Source organism: Vidua macroura, chromosome 6, assembly GCF_024509145.1.
Source record: "Vidua macroura isolate BioBank_ID:100142 chromosome 6, ASM2450914v1, whole genome shotgun sequence".
Lineage (NCBI taxonomy): Eukaryota > Metazoa > Chordata > Aves > Passeriformes > Viduidae > Vidua > Vidua macroura.
In genome coordinates this window covers 30364313-30388222 of record NC_071576.1, presented here as the reverse complement: position 1 = coordinate 30388222, position 23910 = coordinate 30364313, and the positions used below count along the sequence as shown (strand labels likewise).

The 23910-nt window shown below is 36.9% G+C and overlaps 1 protein-coding gene across 4 annotated transcripts in view; it reads right to left on the bottom strand.

Annotated features, from left to right (window-relative positions):
* Positions 1–2713: 2713 nt before the first annotated feature.
* The window catches only part of CDIN1 (CDAN1 interacting nuclease 1), a 125028-nt gene continuing 103831 nt past the window's right edge, over positions 2714–23910 (bottom strand). For all 4 annotated transcript variants that reach the window (XM_053981055.1, XM_053981056.1, XM_053981057.1 and 1 more), the window contains 2 exons: positions 5420–5570; positions 2714–4598 (listed from right to left, as the gene is read on the bottom strand). In XM_053981055.1, coding sequence (XP_053837030.1) covers positions 5435–5570 — 136 coding nt within the window. In that variant the 3' untranslated portion in view covers positions 2714–4598; positions 5420–5434. The remainder of the gene's footprint in view (positions 4599–5419; positions 5571–23910) is intronic.

Below are 23910 nucleotides of genomic sequence, written 5' to 3'. Positions count from 1 at the left end.
TTGTCTCCATACGCTTGCATTGACATTTCATTTTGCACTGACATCGCAGTGCCACATCTATGGATCTGTGCAGATGACATGTGATTGTTCACATTAGGTGAAAGCCTGGCCAGAAGCATGATGCCAGCTGAGAGCTACTAAGAATTACTGTTATCATTTTTAATAATGTTATCATTGCAAATACAATTTGTATGTTTGTAAACAGAAGAAATATCAAATTTGACTTGAAATCTTGCTGGCTTCCTTAAATAAACACACAAACAAAATTTTTTTACTTAGCTCACTTAAAAACTTAGCCTGAAAAATGCACCAGGTAATATATTTAAAGAGTTTTTTTGATATTACCACTTCATGCTTGAGGCTGCAAACAAATTATGCAAGTCCTCTGTGTTCAAATATCATCATATCAACGCAAGCAGCTGAATACTCTAAGATGCATCTCCAAACCAAGAAATCCTCATTAAAAAAGGGCATCAAAATAGAATCTTTTTTTTATGTGGAAAAGTTTTTGAAAAGTCTTTTGAAGCTCTTTGATCCTGCCCTGGAATAATTTTGGTAGATTACTATTGTATGAAACCCATAATTTATAGTAGCTGACCTCAGCTGCTCTTTGTATAGCAGCCATATATGAAACAATAACAGGAAAGTAAAAAATACAAGGGGAACTAAAACTGCTCTGTTTATTATGTAGCTCATAATTACATCTTCCTTATTTAATCTTTTGAATCCTGGCATGTTTTTAATAATACAGGTTCAATTAATATTTACTGTACACAGGAGAGTTAGTTTGGAGTAACGCATTTAGACTATCCAAACTTTGTGTAACTTGTGACCTTTCCCTAACCTAAGCGAGGCCTATTTTATACAGATCGCACTAGATAGACAGTTTCTCTATAAATGGTGAAGTTGCTGCCAAGCTCCCATTGTTAGCTAGTTCATTTTTCAACAGGCACACTTTAGGTTCCTATCACACCACTGTGATAGAGCAAGCCCTTGAGGTTTCTTCTTTTGTCAATGTAATAAAAAGGTTATTTCTGAATAACCTGAAAATCCACAACAAATCGCCCTTTGTGACTTAGAACAACATGATAGGAGGAATTTTTTATTGTTGTTTTTGCAACCAGCCTCCCATTTAATTCTGTAATATTAAATTGATGCTTGAGCAGCATTTGTTCTAGTGTAATTTATCTCATCCTTGAAATAACAAACCCATGTTTCTAAAAACTGTTACCCTAGCTCAGTATTCACCATGTAACAGCAGAAGATTCCTTTAGAAGAAGCTATCTATTGTAAGACTACATCAGACAAAGCAATACCAAGAATCAAGTTAAATTCTGTGTACTTTTTGTTGACCCTTGAGGAGTTGTTATCAACCCTGGTAAATAACAACACCCTGTAGCATGCATAAGCTCTTGCCAGATTGACTGTGTGTCGCTGTACACGACAACAACTGTGATGTGGAAATCGGGAGAAAGCCATCTTTTCCACTCTGAACCAAGTAGAGGTGCCACAGGAGGAAAGCTAAACCTTTAACTTCAACAGATCTCCTTGCAGAAGTACTGCACAAACAAGGCATGAACTCACAGAAAGCAAGGCTCCTTAATGAAAGAGATACTTTAACAGCTGAATTCCTAATATTTCCTTTGCCTATTTTCTAGTAGCACAGAGGCACTTAGTCCTTTGTACAACTGTACTGCCAATTGAGGAGTGAGTGATCATTCTGCACTAAGTGTGCTCTGTTTGGTGAATACTCCTAGCCTGCAGAAATGACCTGTGTTTCATACCAAGAGTATGAAGAGCATCACAATGGTTCCCCATTATAAAGCCATGTGGAAATTTTGAGGACAGTCTCCCTGGAATCCAGAGCTGCTATTCAAATTAGAATAAGAGCAAAATTGCTTTACATGGTTGGTCAGTTCAAATTTATACAGAAATGGAAACAGTGCCCTTCAGATGTAGAAAAAATAGAAGCAGGTGGTAGAAAACATGGTAGAAAGCTTTTCAAATAGGACACATGAACAAATGGGAAGATATTGAATAAACAAAATTGAAATGATTAAAATAAGATGGAAAATTAAAAGGGGAGGATTGGAAAATGGAAAGAGGTATTCACAGTCTTTTGTAGTAGTCTAGATGGTGGAGAAATCCAAAAGCCAATACCAGGAAAGAATGACTTTTTGAATGAGCAAATACAACAGAACAGGATGAAAACTATGCATGAAATACCAGTACTATTAATGTAAAGAGGGAAGCACAATAAGATATTTGGTCCCTTTTCTTCAGCTTTAAACAAAAGTTTTTTCTGCTCTGAGTTGTCTTTAGGGAAAGATTATTAAACTCATACTAATAATGTGTCCCAAGAATATAGGAATGGTAAAACCTCTGTTTTCTTCGTATATTAGAGTGTGTGACCCACCACTGTGTTCCTCCATTACAAGGAAGTTTTGCTTCCCTGCTCAATACAATTACATCAATTCCTAAAGCTCAGAACACGCCTTATAACAGTGGTTGTAAGAGCAGATGCTTGCAAGTCTATATATGCCAGTGAGAACATCATTCAGTTTTATGTTCACTTCTGTTTTCTGGCTTGGCGTAATTCATTAGCACACTCTACAGAATACTCCATAAAAATGAATTTGGTTTTAATGTTAAGGTTCTAATGACCACAACATTGTTTAAGAAAACCAGACCAAGAAAAAACCCACAAACAAACAGCAGTGCCTTTCTCTTTAATATTAAAGTTGATGTTTACATCTGATAAACAGAGAAAATAGCCAAATAAAGGATTTTTTTTTACAGTATACAAGTAATAATAACAAAACAGTTCTATTTTTTTATGCTTTGCTTTCAGCATTTAAAATAGTGACACAGCATAGTTTTTGTAGTGGCAAAGCTTTTTTGATAGCATGCAATGAAATTGGTACAGTAAACAGATTTTGTGGTTAATTTCATCTTCATTCTAATACAGATCCTTTAAGTGGGCAATATATGAAGATGAGTACAAAGCTCTGATTAAAGACAGCTGTACTGCTTTTCAACCTGTTATGTCACAGCATTAGGTAGAGGAATAAATACACAAATAGAAGCCTAAACTGATTTATCTGTGTGTCTCCACATAAATTTGTTTAATGTTAAAACAAATAAAGCAAAGGTTTGATGAAGGTTAGCAGAATTTTCAACATCTGTGCAGATAAATTTAATTTATTCAAAAAGAAAAAGCAGCATTAGTGTATCATGTAAAAACTGATTTAAATGATTTCATACAACAGAAAGCATATGCAGTAGCTAAAACAAATACCATTTGCCATTAAAACCCATTTCACTCAGACAACCATTACTTCTGAATTTTCTACTATGATAATGTTCAGTTATTCCTTCTTTTTTATTCTCTTGTTGATTTTACACATTCCACTAACCTAAACCATAGTTAAAAGTCCCAGGGGGAGTAACACCCTAAATGTAGCTTTGGTGTGTAGCATCATGCAGGTACATTCACAGATTGCTTCTGTGTGTCTGTATGGGCAGATACCTTACAGCTGGTCAGGTAAAATAAGCTCAGCACAATACCTTAAGTAGTTGAATGCAAATGAATTACAGGTGCTTGAGTATTTTTTAAAAACAAATCTCTTCACTATAACACATTCAAACCCAGGAAAATATCTCTATACAACAATAACTCTGTGGAGCTATTCTAGTTTATCTCTGCAGCAAGGGACAGAGTACTAGAAGATTAAAAACATTTTTTCTTGAAAATGAAAGATTTGTCAAAATTATAAACTCCTGTCTAAAACTTACCAGAAAGTGTTATGGTGAAAACTAAAAATTAAAAATAAAAATATTGTGCATGTATCTGAAAACTACAACTGAAAAACTGTATAGGATTAATATCCTTTCCACTCACGGCAAGACTAAAAAGTCTGCACATGATTTTTGAAAACATACAGGCACACAACATATCACTTCAACTAAAAAAAGGTGATGAATATGCACTGTAATGTATGCACCCATTCTTTCTGGAAAAGATCATCAACTTGTGCTTTAGGAGACTGTTATCAGACCTTTATTTCTACAGCTGAATCCATAGCTCTTCTCAGAAAACCTGAACATGATGAGCATACATGCAAATCTGTCACTGACATTTGAAAATATTTTGTCCTCTCCTGAGTAGAAGTTAGCACAGAGAAGAGTACTGAAGTGTGTCAAGCCCAATAAGCCACTGTCATTAAGAAACGTCTGAGAGCACAAACCTGAGACCCAATCTTGCTCCTCTGAGTGGCGATGTGGATTCCAAAAGAAGACACTGAATTCAAAACTTCACAAAGGGCTAACACCCACCTCAAAGAACTTCTAATCTTGGTGGTTCTAACAAGAGAAAAACAAGGGTCTTGCAAGAAAACAAGTACGCAGGAAACTTCTGTCCATTTGTGTGCTTTATTTGTTCTTGTGGAACTGATCCAGTATGAAGCACTGCTGTATCTTTTTCTTTAATTCCCCTTCTTGAACACCAGGATGGTAAACTCCTTCAGAAATAACTCACATAGAAAGCTCCTGCATGTTGTTCTTTTGGACTTCAGTGTGCCAGAAATTTGCTACAGTACCTGTAGGGGTAAAGAGAGATTCCTTCCTTATCAGTTAAGAGAAAAATTCCTAGGTATAGATTCCCCGGGGGTGAGGAAGAGAAAAAGACAAAACATGAGTTATTTTTGAGTCATTAAAATATTTACTAAGCCTCTCCCCACACTACCCCCAAACTTCACAGGCTTATATACATAAAATAAAAGCTGTGTTCTTTGTTTTCACCCCCTCTCAAAATCTCCTATTTTTTAACTGTTAACTTTGGATTCCATTGTTGATTTTAACAATCAGATAGTGACAAAACACATACACCAATTATTATCTCAAAATCTGGCTATTTACTGTAACAGCCATGGTCCTCTCTTACCACTTGGGCTTTACCAGCTTTGCATTATATTGTTTTAAACCCCAAAACAACAGTCATCACCAAACCTCCACATCACTGTAGGTGTTTTAGTCACATCACCAGCACATAATGAATTCATAAAAAGCACTTAATTTTATAGGTGACTATGTAACAGGGATAAGAACTGAAAGCTCCACCTTTCAGCCTCTGCATTTTTGTCTTTGTTTAGAATGCTTGAAGAAGCCATCCGGAAGGAAGAAAGATTATGAGTATCTCGAAACTAGCTGTTTGACAGAGACAGAACTGCTGATAATGAGTGGGTTGTGTCTGTCTTTTTTGGCTGATCACAACAGAGGACTGAAGCAAAACAGAAACTCTTGATATGTTTGTGTAAAGCAGCAGTAGCATAAGGGCAGGCAGCAGGAGTTCAGCTGAAGTTCAGGGCAGATGCTGCCATTAGTTTACACTGCAGGAAAGTAAAATTGCTTCCGGATTTACCTCTTCCTCCCAACATCAGCGCTGAGCCATGCTGTGTCGCAGAGTCACAATGTCAGTAGGGAAGCAGTCTTTTAGCAGGATACCACGTTCACGATGGCAGTCCAGCTCTTCAATAAATCCGTACCAGTAGATGACTAATCCAGGGCCAAATCTATCACACACACACAAAAAAAAAAGAACTTATGTAACTGTGTTAGGGGAATTTCAATTTCCCAGCTCTATGATCCCAACAAAAATCAGTAACTTCACTGCAAAATTGGAGGGAGTATTTAACCTCCATTTAATTTTCAAATTTTGAATGTGCAGTTGATTGATGTTAATAGTACCTGATTCCATGAAGAAAAAGGCTATTTAGAGACTCACAGAATCCACATCAGTTTCATTTTATTTTGAATCTTCTGCACACATCAGTAAAAGATACCTATGCATTAAATACTAAATAATATTCAGTAACTGTGATATACAGAGAAACCTCTTTTGACATACACCCTGCTCTTTTAGATTTGTGTCTGCAGACATTAAAGATACAAGGTTTTACACATGTCCCAGTTCATTCAAATTATAATACCATGAAGATAACAATGAATCCTTAAAATATAATCTCTACAATAAGCTATTATTCAGGTAATTATTAACATAAAGCACAATTCAGAAGAAACAGAAAGTTTGTGTTGTAATGGCTCTGAAATGTGCCTCAGGAATTCCTCAGATATTGCTAACTCTGACTGATCCCCACTAGGCAATCTCAGGAAGTAGCCCCATGGACTATTTTACCCATCAGGAAGTTCAGACCTTCAGGCTGGGTTCATAAAGAAGTAATCACTATCAATCACTGTGTACTGCGATATGTTTTGCACATCAGTTTCACGTTTTTCCTACTGAGAGCACTTAATTAAAGGGCAGCACTACTTCTGGTGTAGTGTTGCAGGAATTTTACAGTGGAATCATAAATTATGAATGTTGGGTTAGTAAAAGGATGTCTAAAAACAGAACTGCTTTCTGTAGTCTAACATTACAGCAGTCTGTACAACATTAGGCCAAAAAGCTTTTTCTTTCCTTGATTTATTATATGCTGTAGTGAACTTGCCAAAACCAACAGTGCAGGATGAGCTGTTAGGTACCGTCTGTACAAGAAAAAGTTCAATAGAATGTCATGTAGTGGTTTATATGCAGAGTTGTACTCAGGATTCAACCAATATGGTTGCCAATTTTTGTTAACATTTAATTTTAATTAATATGTGCTGAGGGGAGGCACAGTAACCTAAATGTCCACTGAGCAGACAATACAAGCACTCAAAGCCATGGGTAGTGCCAGACTGGCTTCGTGAGGGTGGTTTCTTTCCAACAATGCGGAGAAAACTCTATTTGATGTGCTCGTGTAATGGAATAGGCATCAAAGGAAGAAGAAACCCCCGTGGCTTCCTCCTGCAGTTTCAATTAGATGCGGTACTCTTTTGCCTGAAACTGCTGCAGAGCGTTGTAACATTTAGGTCTACGGCTACTACTCTTCAACCTCCAAGTGGCCACAGTTCAGTGGCAGAGTAAATTACCCTCAGCATAGATGAGGCCACACTGGCAAGTATGCTTTTGCAACTGAAAGGTGATATTAGAAAGTTGAAAGGTTAAAACTCTGACCCATCTGGTTGTACTAGGTAACATATCCTGAGACGTCTGGCAATAAACACAGTACAGACTAAAAAGTGGCTAATATGAAGGACGATGCTGCCCATACCCAGTTCCTAATTTTGTCTGGTTGGCCAACAACTTCAGTTTCCATGGACTCCTTTCCATTGTCGATTGCTTAAGCTCCTGTGGGGCCAAAACGTGTACAACCTCACCGCACCCGCAAGCCCAGAGACCCAGTCAGGCCAAGGACTGATGCTCACAGCCTCTGGTGAGAGACAGCAGTTTGCTGATCCAGGAGGGGCCCCCACTTTTGTTAGTTCACAGACAACGTATCTGTTCCCACATCAAGCAAATACAGAAATGGGTAATTGGGTGGGAATGTACTTACGTACTAACCAAAATTACTTTAAAAGCAAAAATGCCCAGAAGATATGGAGCAGACCTTACATTTCTAATGGGCTATTTTGTGCAAGGCAGAAGGTATGAAATGTATGCAAGTAGTTACTCATTACGAGCACATGTGTCAGGTAAAATCCTGATGCTAATGAGCAGCTGCTCACCCAAGTTCTGAAGGGCTCATTTTGCTGTGTGGCAGTCTGAATCCCCCATCCACCATAAAATGCATGTGGCACTGTGCTAAGTAATTTGTTTAGTTATTTTTTGAAACTGTAATTTTAAATAAAATTAATATTTCAAGATACCTCAAAAGGCTAATTTACATCTTATGAGCAAATCACCTCAGCTGAAGCACAATTTTTGAGGGCTTAAAAAATTATGTTCAGAAATACCAAATTTGATAATAAAATTATATACAAGAACATCTGCAGACTGTTAATGGCAGGAACAAGTACGTCTTTGGCAAGAAAATACCCATCAATCCTGCTTCTGATTGTGTTGTTACAGCAAAACTGTTTGCCCTGTGCTGTCTATGTTGCACTTCTTCAACTCTATTATGTCATTCGTTCTGTTATAGCTGTATATCATAAAGCTCATGTGTATGATCACATAAAAACCCATGCCATACTTTTGTTTACTGCACTTAAGTGCAGTACTTAAGACCAAAATAAACTTGTTGGCCCATTAAGCATTTGCCACTGACTATCAGGAACTCCTGCTGCTAAGTGCTAATTTCTCTCTCATTAACGCCCAGAGTTGGCAAACCACAAACAATGCCACTGGTTAATTACTGCTGCCTTAATTTGAAAAGACACTTAACCTTTTTGTGTAACGGGGTGAGATAGCAAAATGTAACCTAAAAGTAAGAACCATACTTTTTAATTTGACTCCTTCACCAGTGGAGAGATGACACCCTGAGGAATGAAAGTCAGTGCTGTGAATTACAAAGTAAAGCAACAAATTGATTTCTTGCATCAGTTGTAACACTGAACAAGTGAAGTGACTGACTGTGGTTTACACAGGAAAATGAACTAAAATGACAGAATGCATACTTGGTATTGCTATGGAAAGGGGAGACATTAAGTAGCTCTGAGGAGCATAGAAAATCTTTGAATGTACCAATTGGTTCTGAAACTGTAGAGACACAAGACAGGCCAGGTTATCTTATTTTATATGAAAGACACACTGGAGAAAGTTTAGGCTTAAATTGAAAATCAACCTTAGAATGTAACAAACTGTTGGACTCCTATGGATTTTCTTCTTGCTTAGAAAAATTGTATAAATCCCTGAAAATATGCTTGCATTTCTTGTCCCCATTTCTTGTCTTTAGTTCTCAGGTGTAAAGGAACATGTCCTAAAGTTATACGACACTGTAATTTTAGCTATTCTGGCAAAAGTACTGCTTTTAGAACTTTACTTTTATTAGGTGTTTCTTTTTAAAGCTGAAAAGAAATCCAAGTAACTAAGGATTGGTTGATTCCATGCAGAAAAAACAGAATGAAGAGGAAATACAGATGCAAAAACATAATAAACATACCAAGTGAAAATCATCCATAGAGATTGCATCAATTTACTTAAAAATCAACCAATAGATAGGTAGCTACCATTATATAGATCCCAGTTTAGTCAATGTCCAGTTCTGACATTAGAAGCTGTGGACAGACTACAAGGCTGCCAAAGCCAACTCCACTACACTTGGGGTGTGAGTACCACAAGTCCCAAAAGCGAGGCACACAAGCTTCTGACCCCAAGGCATGGCAAGAGGAGAGCAGCATTAAAAAAGCTCGTGGATTGCTTTAGGCCTGTAGATGACTAAATTTAGTCTAAATACTAAAGGCAGCACATGGTATCTTTCAAAGAATCAACTGAAGCATTTGAGATAGAAAAATACAGCTTGAATATACATACATACATATATATATATATATATATATATATATATATATATATATATATATATATAGTTAAATATAGTTGCAGTCTCAACAAGGTCTTTAGATAAAACTTGTATCTGACAATAGTACTTCCTCTAACTAAGTCAGGTTTGCACTAATTTCAGATTGTTCAGAGGAACTCTGTATTGGTTTAATCATATAAATTTTGAAAGAAAACCATAGCTAAAATAGTACACTTGATAATCCTGGCACACTGAGTTTTGTCTTGGAAATATTTCACAGAGATATACTGTAAAGCCAGAAGGCAAAATTCAGATAACCCAAAGCCAAATGGTTCTTTGTCTTAAGAAAAAAACTTCGGCAACAACAACAAATTAAGGGATCACTAAAAAAAAAAGGGAAAGAAAACAACTAAGTAAAATATGAATCAGGGTTTAACTTGCCCTCCAGTTGAACCAGTTTTGTGCTAGAACAGAAAAAATACTTTTATTTATTTATCAAAGTGGCCTAGTAGACTCACACACATATTCTACTTCACTTCAAGAGAAACTTTCTAGTAATGTCTTTTCTTCTGGAATGTCTGTGTGAGGTCCATACCAGCTTCTAATGATTTGCCTAGACATGTGGCTGTTGTGAGGTGATTTTTTCATGATCACAAAGCCTTGCATGTGGTTTTATGAAAAATACATTTATGAAAAATGCATTTTCCACACACTGCTTCATACTGAACAGAAATGTAAAAGAACTTGGAAATTTTTTTATATGTATGTTCACTTCATTTACTATTAGTCTATTTGTTATAGATGTTCTATATGCATCTCGGCATAATGTAAATAATTTGAATTCCAGAAGACTCTCATAAGAAAATGCTGGCATATGAATTATTGTTTCTAATATGCATGCATTTAAATAAATATTTTATCAAATTGATTCAGCCAAATATTAATGTTACAAAAATATAACAATATACCTGGTTGGTAATTTAAATTATGAAGGTCACAACTGAATGTGTGTCTTTTAAGGACTGCATTCTAGTCCCTCACTTTTCAATGCCACCTAAAAAGCTGGCTTTGTTTCCTTGTTTTTCTTTTTAAATATGGAGCAAACCAGAGCATTACCATTTGCACAGCACTACTTGTTTTCTGGGAAAGGAGAATTACAAAAGTTCACAAATAAATTATTACATTCTAAGTCAATTTAACAACGTTCTTCAGAATCACAGTTGTGAGTAAATAGGTTTTACATGTAGTACTAATAAACCTTGAAAATAAAATAATTAACCCCCCCTATAATAATACATAGTAAGTTTACTGTTTAAGGATACTTAACTTTATTTTAGTGTACTTGTAGAAGTCTCATTTGTGTCAGCAGAAGAAATTTAAAAATTGGCAGAGCTAGGCTAGTAGGCAACAACTACAGACCACATTTTCAAATAAGGTCAGTTGGCATAAGTCAGCCAACTTCCTTATGTCTAGACCAGTTTACTGCAGCTGATGACACAGCATTATATATCTTGGCAAACATTTAAGAGCCACTGCTCAGAAATGTACTTCGATTAGCAAGAAACTTCCCACTTAAACAGCTACTGCAGTCCTACTTCAGTATTGTTTATAACAAGGCACTTTTTTCTACCGTTCATTTACAAAGAGTTTCGAAATCAAATACAGGTACTTGTGCATTAAGACAGTGCTTTTTAAAAACTCTGACTGCAATTTGAAGATAATGGTGGGTGGTGGAGTTTTATCATTCCTGTCAGTTTTCCAATGCTCCACACAATTTTGTGATCTAGTGACACAAATAGTCACCTTATTAGTTTGACTTCACCAAATCTGGTCGAAAGGAGTAAAAAATCCAGTACTTAGCAAATCAAGTGATAATTTTTGCTTAGCAAATCAATGATCATTTGTACTTAGCAAACCAATGATAACTTTTGCTTTCAAAATTTGATCCTTAACCTGTAATCCATAAGGCTGCAATATTTTTGTGCCCAACTCCCTTAAGCTACTTAACACTGACTTCCTACAGTAGCAAGTGGAAAAAAAAATTGCTTACAGATGTGGCTCAAGAAAGTTTAACAAGTTCTGATCACATACTTGTAAAGATAATAGAAAACTTGTCCATGGTATGAACAAGTACTACATGCCTCACACACAGACGTTAGCAGCATAATATGTCTCAAGGATCCAGGCAATCAGTTCATGCTGCTTAAGGTAAAATTAAGCAAGTAAAACCTAATCTGCTTTAAGCTTTGACATTACCACAGTAGTTGGGGGAAGTCTTATTTTTACTGAAGACAAGGAAAAAGTCAAAGTCTACTAATACTTTGCGAGACTCCCATTTAACGAGGAGGTTTTGACTCAAAAGTGGGAATTTCTTTGGGCTGAGAAAGGTAGGCATTTCCATGAATGCCAGAAACTGATATTATATGCAGTTGATGTGGAAGTTAGAATTGTCAGGTAAAAAAAGGTGGATGGAAACTAATATCAGGCCTCTCTCTCTCTACAGTTAAACCTCACTCAGATGTGATTAAATCTTAATGAACTTTTTTTACACTAGTTATCTTTTTACCTCTGCAATGAGACTGTTAAAGCTTCAATAAAATAGCAGCATTTAATCAAGCTTATAATATGATTTAATTGCTTGTGGCATTTTGAAAAATAAAAACAAATCAAGTGATATTTATGTGTACATAAGGGGGCATTTAAAATATTTTAGAATTTTCCATAGCACAATTTTAAATGCACACTAATAGACTGCACTAGAAACTATGCAAGTCACTGTCATTAAAATATTATAAATACAATATAACTTTTAGCTGCATAATACATTTTTAATAAACAAACTGTCGAAACACATTCTTCACTTACACTTCTTCATTCAGTTCTGAGTACTGTTCTCCAGGCAAATAAAGGATTTTTATAATCCTCAATGACAAGTTAGGCTTTTTTTAAAAATACAGTTCTCATGGAAATTAACTTTTAAAAACTATGATTAAATAACATTAAGGCTACAGTGATTTACAAGGATCAAGGCTTTCTAAGTGAAGACTGATGCAGTGAGTGAGAAAGAAAACACATACTGGCTTCAAGGCAGCTTGTTATTAAGAGGAAAGAGCCTTGAGTGAACTTCAAATTTCTCAGTTTCTGTTGGTTCATGTCCTAACATATACTCAAATATACTCTTTTTTTTTGGTTTTGTTTATTAGCAGTATTCCAGATGCTCAACTCTCAAGTGGTTGTGTGTACTTAAGGAAAAGTAAGTTTTTCTTTCAGTCTCAGCATATTCAAAAATCAGGTAGATGCTTTCTTTGCACATCAGATTGTAAAGTTTTGTGCTCTAAAGACACTCTACAAGGTGACCCTATGCCTGCACTGCAGGACTGGGGTGATGTACTGAAAATTAACATCGTACTCACATCAACATTTTAGAAAAGAGAATTTTAACTCTTATACTGCTGGATTGTTTCATGGAAATAATGGCCACAGTTTTTTCAGAGAATCATAGAATGGTTTGGGTTGGAACGGACCTTAAAGGTCATCTAGTTCCAAGACCCCGCTGTAGGCAGGGGTGCCACTAACTGAGACCAGGTTGCTCAGGGCCCCATCCAACCTAACCTTGAACACTCTCAGGGATGGGCCATTCAAATCTCTATTTGGCAACCTGTTCCACTGCCTGACCACCCTTTAATGCAGCCCACAACGTACTTGGCTTTCTGGGCTGTGAGTGTACACTGGTGGCTTTTTCTGGCTCTAGTGGGGATCACTTGGGTATGCACCTCGGAAAACAATGCATTTTGGCTTCTTGGGAAGATAGTTCCAGTATCTGGCTAAAAGAGATAATAGTGTTCCAGGTATGTTGTTTGATAACTTGGAGATAAATGCAATATTCTGGGAAATACAAGGATTCTACATTAGTTAACTATTTCAGTACAGGGCAAAGTGACCCCCCTGGATGAGGGACATAACTAAGCAAAAGAAGCGCTCAACCACAAACCCCTAAAATCTGAAAGGCAGAATACAAGAAAACTTTTTCAGAAGCTTCAAAATTTCCATTCTGGTGGAGAAAGTCTAACATTCTATTCAGTATTAGGTGCAGCATCTATGTATTTGTCTTTCCTAACTCAGGGTTAGCACTACTGTCCACTGTTTTTTGCAAGTCCATCGATGTTCAAAACAGCAACACCCTTCCAATCCTACAACATGCAATTTGAGGACTAATTTACTAAAGCAGTGCTGCTTCTATTTTAAGTTGTGTTACTTGTATGTACCAGTTAACACATTGCAAGAATGGCAGTAGCCTTTGAATAAGCAGGGAACAAAGATGGTTGCTTGCACTGCAGAACTATTCCACATATTGTTGCTGAAAGTATCACTTTCTGATTAAATCCAGGCAAGGAATGTTGCTTCTTGAGGTACTTGCTTGTTACTCAGTTTCCCTTAGAAAACATTATGCCATTAGTTCGCTCTCCAGAGACTGTCGATGCAAGGCCACTATTGTTTGATTCTGCACATTTGAAGCTGTGGATCAGTGTTGAGAGGAGTTACTGAGGTTACTTCAAACATTTTGTTAAACTCACAGCAGCCTTCTCAAAGGAATGCTTGGCTGCAAACTGCCTCTTATCCTGGGTGACAGAAAACATGAGAAAAGCCTTTGAGTACTGTTAGACTGAAGTCCAGGCAGCCACAAGTGCCAGTCAACTCATGTTGCCACTAGGTGATTAACAGTTGTTTACTTTTAGGGCTGAAAGTAACAGGCCATCCTAAGGCCAGTGCAAGATGACATCTGAATAATCTGTGAGTGCCTCTTACTTTGCAGCAATCCTTTCTTTCTGTGCAGCTGTTTATCTGGCGTCAGTGCTCACCACAAAGACAGGATACGCCAAAAGTGCATTTAACCAATGAGACATATTACAATCCATGCCTGAGGAGAACTGAGGTAGAAGTCTGCAATGTTATAAAATCACATAGTATTGACATTTTCCTTCATATAAATGCATGTTGAAAACAGTAGAAGACACCTGGACTATATATTCTTGTGTCCCTTCCCTTCCCTTCCCTTCCCTTCCCTTCCCTTCCCTTCCCTTCCCTTCCCTTCCCTTCCCTTCCCTTCCCTTCCCTTCCCTTCCCTTCCCTTCCCTTCCCTTCCCTTCCCTTCCCTTCCCTTCCCTTCCCTTCCCTTCCCTTCCCTTCCCTTCCCTTCCCTTCCCTTCCCTTCCCTTCCCTTCCCTTCCCTTCCCTTCCCTTCCCTTCCCCTTTTTTTCCCCCCTTTCCTTTTTCCTTTTTTTTTTCATTTCCTTTCTTTGCTATGCAATTGTTAGATTGTTAGATAAATGAACATTGTTGGTTGGCAGACATCTAAGGGCATCAAAGACAGCACTAGCTGTCTTATTTTAAACAAAACAGAAGAAGTGTGACCTATTGAGTTCATAGTCCTGTTCAATTTCTGTTCTCTTTAAGACAAAAGCAAAACTAATAGAAAATAAAACTAACAACAAGAAGAAAAATAAATGCCACTTTTCCCTTCAAAGATAAATTAAGCCTGAGTAAGCAGCATGAAACATCATGAATAGTGAGTTCTACCAACCTTTCTGAGACTTGGCTAACTTCCACCTGAGCACAGCCACTTTGTTGTTTTTTGGTTCTTACATTGCATAAAAGCTTAGAGTAAGTAAATTAAGTGATAAGATTAGTATCTGTTCTGACCAGCTGTCTCTCCCCGTCCCTTGTTAGCCAAAAACTGCAAGGTTTTTTTGTTTCTTAAAGTGCTTATTTTCCAGTCTTGTCCTTATATTTGTGATTGCAATATCAAAAACCACCATGCATTCAAAACATAAGGAAGGACAGTAGTTTAAAATGGTTCCTGAATTCCACAGGCACCTATCAAGAAAGCTGTCTCTCACAGAAATTCACTTGTCAGGAACAGCCATAATGCAGCTTAAGGAGAGGTGCTGACATAAGGTTCCCATCTGCTCCAACCTCAGTACAGATTACTGCATATGTTGAAGACACCTTCAACTTGAACTGAGTAATGGAAGACCAATATAGACAATAAAAAGATTCTTGTCAGTCCCTCAGTTTATAGCACTCTTGCAAAAGAGGTGCGGGTCTTCCTGTCTGTTCAACCTAGACCATTATTAACTGGAAGGCATAAAAAAACCCCCAACAAACCTAAAAAGCACACACCAAAAAGAGGAAAATAGAGTCAATAAATAAGAGTGAAGAGAGAACATTTATGCAATTTCAACTACTTCAACTTCTAGGATCTCTCTGTATCAACTACTGACTTTTGCCACAGATTTCAAATTGTCTTTCTGTACCTTTGAGGTATCACATTTTTACAAATCAGTATTTCTACACTGGAGACAACTTTGTAGGTTTGTGCACAGCAGACTAGTCTACCTCAGGTAGACATTACATATTACTACACACCAATACAAATATACACAGCAAGTCTGGCACCATCCTTCTGAAGAATGAGTTGAATTCTCAATGGTATTTGGAGCTTTTCAGTACTAAGTCTTTGTTATGCAGAATTACCCAGTGACAAAGTTATTTCTATCAGGCTAAGTGATGCAAACTGTTTATCACTTGAAATAGTATGGTATATTTTGCCCTGGTTACAAAAACAAGCTGCCCAGTCACAAAAACCAGCTGCCCTAAAGTCCTTCCCTGCTCAGAAGTACATAACATCAAGATGCATAAATTGATGCAGGTTTATATAATTTTTTTCCCTCAAGCCTTCCTAGGCCTAAAGCACTAGGATGAACTGCTAAAGAAAAACTTGCACTATTGCAAGGTATTGCATTTTTCCTGAGGGCCAACAGAACTTCCAGTTTGAGGTCAGACTATCTCTGTTTCCACAGTTGCTAAATCCACATTAACATTTTTAAAAGCTATTTCTAATGCCATACCAATAGATTAAGCATTATTTTTAGTTAAGTTCAAAGAGAAGAAGAAGTACAGCTTTGCCTGTTCTACCTGATTTCACTATGGCAACAGCAGAAAAATGGTAAATTCAGGAGATTAAGAGAACTACAATTCCAGCTGAACCAGCAAAAGTAAGAATTAAAAATTAATTTATAATTTCTTGATTACCTACAGGCACTTTTGAACCATTCTTTAATTAAAAAAAATTAAGTCAGACCACATAGAAAATTATAGAAATGGTACAGAACTGCTTCTCTTTGCTTAAGTAATGTTTCCACTTTAATGTACTTATTTGCTCTCATTTGCTTAACACCACCAATGTTTAGTACTGTGCAAATTTATGGAAATCTGACTTTAAAGAGCTTTGTGGTACTGAGTGATTTTTTAAATTTTTGATATACTTAAACTAAAGTGCCTTGATGAGATTCTGGAATAAATGAAATAAAACTCAGGAGTATGTAATGATGTCTTCTGACATGCTGTGAGGTAATGTAGGCAGTAACATGTCATCACTGTGGGTAAAATAATATTAATGCTTTCATTTTGGTTTACTTTTCACAGAAGCCTGTCCTATGACTTTAAAAAACTATGAATAAAACCTGATAGATCTTTTTCCCCATGGGCATTTAAGGACAATTGTGCAATTTCAGAATACATTACTTATGTATTGCAAGAGTTGCAAGATTTATGTTAGAAGAACCCAGACTACATTCCACTTTTTAAAAAATGAAACAAACCCAAACCAGATACTGTATTTAGATTGCTACTGTGTAAATACATAATAAAAAAAAAAATAAAATCACAGCGTCACAGAATGGGTCAGGTTGGAAGTGACCACAGTGGGTCATCTGGTCCAACCTCCCTGCTCAAGCAGGGTCATCCTAGAGCACAGGATTGTTCCAGGCAGTTCTTGAATATCTCAAGTGAGAGAGACTTCACAACCTCTCTGGATGATCTGTTTCAGTGCTTGGTCACTTACACAGTAAAGAAACTCTTCCTTATGTTCGGGCAGAACTTTCTGTGACTCAGTTTCTGCCCATTGTGTCTTGTCCTGTTGCTTGGTACCTGGAAGAAGAGCCTGGATCCATCCTCTGACAACCTCCCTTCAGATACTGACAGACATTGATGAGGTCCCCTCTCAGTCATCTCATCATTATTCTTGATGCTGAACAGGCCCAGCCCCTCAGCCTTTCCTTGTAAGAGGGATGCTCCTGTCTCCTCATCATCTTTGTTGCCCTTCATTGGACCTGCTCCAGGAGCTTCCTGTCTCTTTTTTCCTGAGGAGTCCAGAATTGGACACAGCACTCCAGGTGAGGCTCACCAGGGCTGAGCAGAGGGGCAGGATCCCCTCCCTTGACCTGCTGGCTGTGTTCTTCCTAATGCAGCTCAGGATCCCATTGGCCTTCTTGGCCACAAGGATCATGGCCAGCTTCTGTTCCCCAGGTCCTTCTCTGCAGAGCTGCTTTCCTGTAGGTCAGTCCCCAGCCTCGACTGGTACATGGGGTTGTTCTTCCCCAGCTTTAATAAAAAAATCTAATAAATCTAAATTAAAAATATTATAATAAAAAAAGCAGATGTGGTGACAGCAATGGTAAAGTTTTAAACTTTTGATATCACTGTCTGGAAGCCATGACCAATCTAACAACATCTGTTGTCTTATATAGTAAAGATTCAGAAATTAACCAAATGTTTTTTAGTAATTGCTTAAGTTACCCACTTTTTTTTACTGCAGGTAACTAATCTGATTTTTGTACATGATCTGCAACTTAACAGGAACATGCTCAAAATATTGCTACGGTTTGGTTCAAATCTACACATAAAGACTGCAATAGAAAAATTATATTTCCCTTTGTTTTCCCAGAGGAAAAAGCAATCAATCCATGTAACATTTGATCAGTAAAGGGACACAAAGCAATGCAGCTAAAGAAAGGGCAAAATAATCATATGAAGTGTAGGGAGAGAGATTTTCAGTACAAATCTAGAAATACTGTATTTTCCTGAAGTCTTGCTTAGTCCTCATCTGGAAACTGTGGACAGACATTCAAGAAAGACACGTAATAGCCAGATATGGAGCAAGGCTACTGCACTGCCCAGGAAAAAGAACAGCTGTTCATAGGAAAGACTAAATGAATTTGGTCTTTCCAGCCTAGGGGGAGTAAAGGCTGAGGACAAGGTATTGTCCTCCACCAACACATCAGGGAGACTTATGCACTGGGTCTAGAAAACACTTCCAGTGAGAGCAATAGGACCTTTAAATTACTTTAAAATTCCACTTGAAATATTTAACAAATAGGTTATAAGATACGGTGTTGATCACAGCTGGGGATTAGACACAGTGACAAAACTTTACACTTTTCTGAATTGTAGTACGTAAAACTAGTGACACAAAATGCTCTCTCAAGCAATCTGGAATGGTATCACCACTAACAAAATTAAACAGATTCAAATGTGTTTTCTGTGCCTGACGAAAAAAGACAAATGTCTGTATAATACAACATATATTTATAAAACAAGATACCAGAAAGTCATCCAGAATGTAGGAAGAGTTTCAAAAGATTAAAGGAAATCTTTTGAAATTAACAATATGGATTTGAACCATGCTGATTTGTCCACAGACATAGCTTAAGAATTTACTTTTCATAAATAATAATGGCTTGTCTGATTTTTATTCAAGTTAAGATACTCAAATTGCAAAGGTTCTCTACACATAAAGACAGGCAAACTTTTCGAATTGAAGAAGTATTTGCAAATTTTCTAATTTCACTTCTTGTTTTTACAACATATACCACTACCTCAAGCTCTTCTGGTTCAGTGTTATCCAGATTACTCTGGCCTAATCCTCAAGCCTGAAGTAAAGAGAACAATCAAAATATGCTGAAAGAAATGAGACCACCACCAAACCTCAGAGATCTGTAATAGCTTCATCACTAGTTCCCTGTCCTAGTTTTCAGGGAAAAAAAAAAATCTTTAAGCAATACCCATGCCAATCACACACTTCATACACCCTGTTCCTTCCCCCTTTTTTTTTTTTAATTTAATTTATGAATTCTTCTCAAGGTCCTGGTCATAAACTACATAGGTCATAAAAGGTTCCTGGGACCAGGTGAATGTCTGATTATGTCTGTCCCACCTGGACAAGTGGACTCATTGTGAACACTGCAGTTCATAAAGCACACAGCAAATCTAACGGTAAGTGAAGGCACAAAATTCTCAATGGAGAGGTTGCGACCATAAACCAACTTCCTGGCAGAGGCAAAATGTGACAGGTGGAGTGTAACGGAATCCCTGCTACCCACAACAAGCTTGCCTGCATTAAAAATAGCTGAGTAGAGCTAAACATTTTTTGCTTACAAATAGAACTAAATTTAACAGTAAAACTGAACACAGCAATAGCAACTGAATCAAATGTGATGGCACAAACTCCATTTTATGCACACACTTTATTACCGTTCTTAACTGCGTGTTTGCATAGTGAGTGAATTTACGCTTCAGCATGTCTAAAACTGCATTACAGAGATACACACAGTGGTAATTTTCTTTACAGACACCTACCAATTGAATGAGAAAAAAGAGAGCAGCTATTCTAGAAGAAGTGTACGCTCAATTATTTTGCTTTATCTGTGCAGTCACTTATAGAACAAAAATATTTAAGGATGAGCTATAAAGTGTCAGATATCAGATTCAAAGTGTGAAGAAAGAACCATCTCTAACTACTTTCAGATATAGTGAACCAGAAGTGTGGTGTGAAACAACTGGACAATAATTGAAATAAAGGTCCCAAATGCACTATGTTAGAAAAGCAGAGCTAAACCATTATCCTCACTCAGCATTACTTGGCACTTGCCAACAAACTTGCACAAAGGCTGATGATAATCCAATAGATACTAAATGATGGCACTTAGATGTTAACGCAGTTTCAGAAATATAAATAATCTAGGAGAAGTTATGTAAGGAGCAAGGAACCACTTTTCTTGATTTTGTATCCAGAGCTTAGTGAAATAGTATGTATTTTAAAGATTTTTCCAAAAAACAAGAGAAACAAACTCAACAATTTAAGTGTACTATCGGAAAGGTGAGTTTAAATATGAAGCTCTCAATTTACAATAAATATCTTTAACATTAAAATGGCTTTGAAAATCCTTTACCTTTTGTTAATTTCAGGATTTCCAGATGAATGTGAAAAAAATCAGTAATCCTCATGTTGGACTAACTTACAGTGAAATGGTCTATGTAGTTTTAAATTTTATGTACTTTAACCACTTCTATATTCACTAGATCCTAACAAATAATTTTAGGAGATTGTCAGGAAGACATGCTTGATAGTTCAAAGTTTATTCATTACTAAAATGAAAACAACTGATGAATTGCAAAATTGAATGCCAATTTTAAGAATAGTACTTCAAAGTAGAGACCAAACTTGTTTTGGTATATTTCTGACTTACCACTCTATGTTAACAAGGTCATCTTTAAACATATCTTTTTGTTGCGTTGCCCACAGTATAGTTATTACAATTATGGAATCATACAATGGTCTAGATTGGGAGGGATCTCAAAGGTCATCCAGTTCCAACTCCCTGCCATGGGCAGGGACACCTTCCACTAGGATCAGGTTGCTTCAAGCCCCATCCAGCCTGGCCTTGAACACTTCCAGGGATGGCCATCTACAACTTCACTGGGCAACCTGTTCCAGTACCTCACTACCCTCACAGCAAAGAACTTTTTAATACCTAAGGTAAACCTACTCTCAATTTGAAACCATTCTTTCTTGTCCTGTCACTTTATGCTCTTGTAAGAAGTCCCTCTCCATCTTTATTGTAGGCTCCTTTCAGGTACTGGAAGGCTGCAATTAGGTCACCCTGAAGACTTCTCTTTTCCAGGTTGACCAACCCCAATTCTCTTAGCTTTTCCTCACAGGAAAGGCTCTCCATCCCTTTGATCATCTTGTGGCTCTCCTCTGGAGTCACTCCAGCAGCTCCATGTCCTTCCTGTGCTGGCAGCCCAGAGCTGATGCAGCCCTGCAGGTGGGCTCTCACCAGAGCAGAGCAGAGGGGCAGAATCCCCTCCCTGGCCCTGCTGCCCACACTGCTTTGGATGCAGCCCAGGACATGTTTGGCTCTCTGGGCTGGGAGTGCCCATGGCTGGGTCATGTCAGCCTCTCACCCGTCAACTCTACTTTTAGAATATCTGAGGGGTAAATATTTGGCTTTCAAGAATGTTCTTATGGGAAATGTGTATTATGTTTACTGTTATTTGATGATGAAATGTCAACAGACTAAAATATTTCTTTAATAAATTATTCCATTCAATAAAAGCATCAATAGTTTGCCTGATTTTAAAATACAATTTCACTACAACAGATTGAAAGAAATAATACTGATGTAAAAGCAGTGCCATGTGCATTAGTCCATATTAAACCACAGCCTCCTAGCTTCTGTCATTAGGGTATTGTTAAAGGTCTGACAAACCACAGCTACAAGGAAATTCAGAGATCAGAATGAAAATCTCTACTTATCACTTTCTGCCTCGATATAATTCACTGACTGTATTAAGGATAGGCCAATAACTCTGTCTGTAGGTTTAATATAAAACCATTAAAATAGATGGTATCTTAAAAAAGTAAGTAAACATTAAGGATATTGTGAATACATACATATATATTACACAGAACTGTTTATAGTATGTGGTGTTTTTTCCCAACATGTGGGGGGCAAAATGGTTTTGATTACCTCACTAAAACACAAATGAAGAAATATTGACCATTCAGTCAGGAGTTGTAGGCATTGGACTGTATGATAGGGACCTTCCAAATACAATTGAAGAAAATGTACCTCATAAATAATGGTCTGCCCATTAAGGCAAAGACAGTCAACTGACACTTCACAGGATGCAATATGAAAAAACAAAGCGGCCCGCATGATGAAATGGAAATTACTGCAATAGTTCAAAATGAAGAGGAAACATTAATGAACAAAAAGTTCTCTTTTCTCAATATATAATATTGTTTAATAGTTCAGATTTTTCCTCCTGTTTTGAAGCATTCCGTCTCATTCATGATTCCCTTACATGAATGGAAGGTAAACAGACGTACTGAAATCTCTCATGACACTACAGCATCTCACAGTTGTTTATTTTAATTTCTGGCATACACTATGATCCGTACTTAATGGATCCTCTGTTTTTATGCCATTTTGATTATATCACCATGTATTTTAGTCATTGATCAGCAGCTCCATTTGTCTTTTATATCACAATTTGACATCAATGCAAGAAATAGGATGAGATGTAAACAAAATTATATAGAATTACTAAATAATAGTTGATCATTAATTATATTTGTGACATATGACTTGTCAGAATCAGATTTAACAATAGGTAATGAACGCTTCTTTGTATTTCCATAAATTCGATAGAAAAAAAGGTTGCTTTCAAAGCTAAAAAAAAAATTGCAATTACCAGCTGCTAATCACATCTAAGGATTATTGGTCTTTATGATTAAGAAGTCAGGGATGACATTAGATGCCTCTTTATTACTGTTACTTATTACTGTTACTGTTTTCAGTGACTTGGTGATCTGAGGTGTATCTTTAGTAAACAGTACTTCTAACAAAAAACCCTGTTGTTATGTTCTCAAAACTCAGCTTGGTCCCAGGGAGTTACTTTTCCATGTTTTTCTCCCTACTGTACAGACACCAGAGAAGCAATGAAGAAATGAGCTGTACCACTCTCTTCTTGGCTGAGCAAAATCTGGAAACTCATCCCATAATATTCAACTTGACACCAGGCTCAAAATGAAGAGTTTTAATGCAAAAGTTAACCCAAACAAAAGAGTTCAAACATGTTTTGATTTAGCAACATTAAAATTTAGTCATTTTTTACCAAAATAAAGAAATTCTAAAAGAAATTTTTCAGTTTGGTTTGCTGAAACATATTTCAGCATTAAATAGCATTCCCCCTGATCCCCCTCCCCTTTCTTTTAACATGTTGGCATGTGGTTAGACTCCTTTAACTCCACTAAGTACTAAAAAGGAGTGGAGGAAGGGATATGATTCTCCAGAGCCACAACAGCTATCCACATTATATACAGAGCATTGTAGGACTGCAGTTGTTGCTTTATTAAAAATTACAGGAAAGAAAACGTTTCAAGTTCACCCAAATAACTGATATGTTCTCAGCTGGACTGAAGCACCTTTGACTTTTATAGCAGAAATGTTGAAACTTAGGAAAACTTTGTTCTCTGTCCAAAACTGCCCCCAACAGCCAACAAAAAAAAATCCTCAACAAATTTTCTGGAGTGACAAAGATTATTTTTAAATAAAGAAAAGAAAGGTACTGTAAGAAATCAAAACAAAAGGTCATTTTGATATCCAGTAACCAAAAGGAATGTTTTGGCAGAAATGAACTTATCTCTACTGCAGTCTGATGAAGCTTTTCAGATTTTTAGTACTTGCTTATCTTTGTTAATACACTCAAGCATGCATATATCTTCTGAGAGTTCTGCTTTAATGGCAGAGCTCTAATAGCTCAGCTGACAGGATATGTTAAAAGACACCAAAAAAATAGTAGCAAGTTTGAGCACCATGAACAAAGCCATGCACTTCTAGACTTCAAAAAGTGCAAGACTGATCTATATATTAAAACAACCCAAATT